Source organism: Bison bison, unplaced genomic scaffold, assembly GCF_000754665.1.
Source record: "Bison bison bison isolate TAMUID 2011002044 unplaced genomic scaffold, Bison_UMD1.0 scf7180017853959, whole genome shotgun sequence".
Lineage (NCBI taxonomy): Eukaryota > Metazoa > Chordata > Mammalia > Artiodactyla > Bovidae > Bison > Bison bison.
This window is the reverse complement of record NW_011484532.1, coordinates 14,179-15,337: the sequence shown is the minus strand read 5'-3', so window position 1 is coordinate 15,337 and position 1,159 is coordinate 14,179. Positions and strand designations below refer to the sequence as shown.

At 47.3% G+C, this 1,159-nt stretch overlaps 1 protein-coding gene across 1 annotated transcript; it reads left to right on the top strand.

Annotated features, from left to right (window-relative positions):
• Positions 1–351: 351 nt before the first annotated feature.
• Positions 352–1,159, top strand: LOC104999951 (interferon alpha-H-like; the record flags this gene model as incomplete). The annotated part of the gene is made up of 1 exon (XM_010855589.1): positions 352–1,159. A coding segment is annotated over exon 1 (684 nt), but the record flags the coding sequence as incomplete, so codon positions are not given.

Sequence of the window (1,159 nt, the reverse complement as noted above, 5' to 3'; positions counted from 1 at the left end):
AAGGGTGGGATGGGGAGGAAGATGGGAGGGAGTTTCAAAAAGGAGGGGATATATGTATACCTATGACTGATTAATGTTGAGGTTTGATAGAATACAACAAAATTCTGTAAAGCAATTATCCTCAATAAAATAATAAATTTAAAAAAACAGTAGCTTTCACATTTAAGTTATAGCTTAAAATTTTATGTAATTCTCAACTCTACATTGAATACAAAGAGTAATATTTACACTTCCTTTTTCTATGTACAGAGAAAAGTTATCCATAGAATTTATAAAAACATACCCAGTATATCTGTGCTATCAAAATTTCACAATCAGGGCACCTAAAATATATCTAAAAAGGCTCTGTGGTCAGAAGAAAGAAGGACAACATGAAAAAAAAAACAATGATTGAGAAATGCTGCCTTAACCCATTTGGAGAGTGCAAACTGAAAAACAAAAACAAAAGTAGAAAGCAAGAGGGAACTTTCAGAAAATGGAAACCATGGGCTCCTACTTAAGACACAGGCCTGAAGGAAGGTCTTCAGAGAATCTAGAGAGCAGGTTCAGAGTCACCCACCTCCCCAGGCCACAAGCATCTGCAAGGTCCCCGATGGCCCCAGTTTGGTCCTTCCTCCTGGCCCTGCTGCTGCTCAGCTGCAACGCCATCTGCTCTCTGGGCTGCCACCTGCCTCAAACCCACAGCCTGGCCAACAGGAGGGTCCTGATGCTCCAGAGACAACTGAGGAGGGTCTCCCCTTCCTCCTGCCTGCAGGACAGAAATGACTTCGCATTCCCCCAGGAGGCACTGGGTGGCAGCCAGTTGCAGAAGGCTCAAGCCATCTCTGTGCTCCACGAGGTGACCCAGCACACCTTCCAGCTCTTCAGCACAGAGGGCTCAGCCGCTGTGTGGGACAAGAGCCTCCTGGACAAGCTCCGCACTGCACTGGATCAGCAGCTCACTGACCTGCAAGCCTGTCTGAGGCAGGAGGAGGGGCTGCGAGGGGCTCCCCTACTCAACGAGGACTCCAGCCTGGCTGTGAGGAAATACTTCCACAGACTCACTCTCTATCTGCGAGAGAAGAGACACAGCCCTTGTGCCTGGGAGGTTGTCAGAGCACAAGTCATGAGAGCCTTCTCTTCCTCAACAAACTTGCAGGAGAGATTCAGGAGAAAGGAC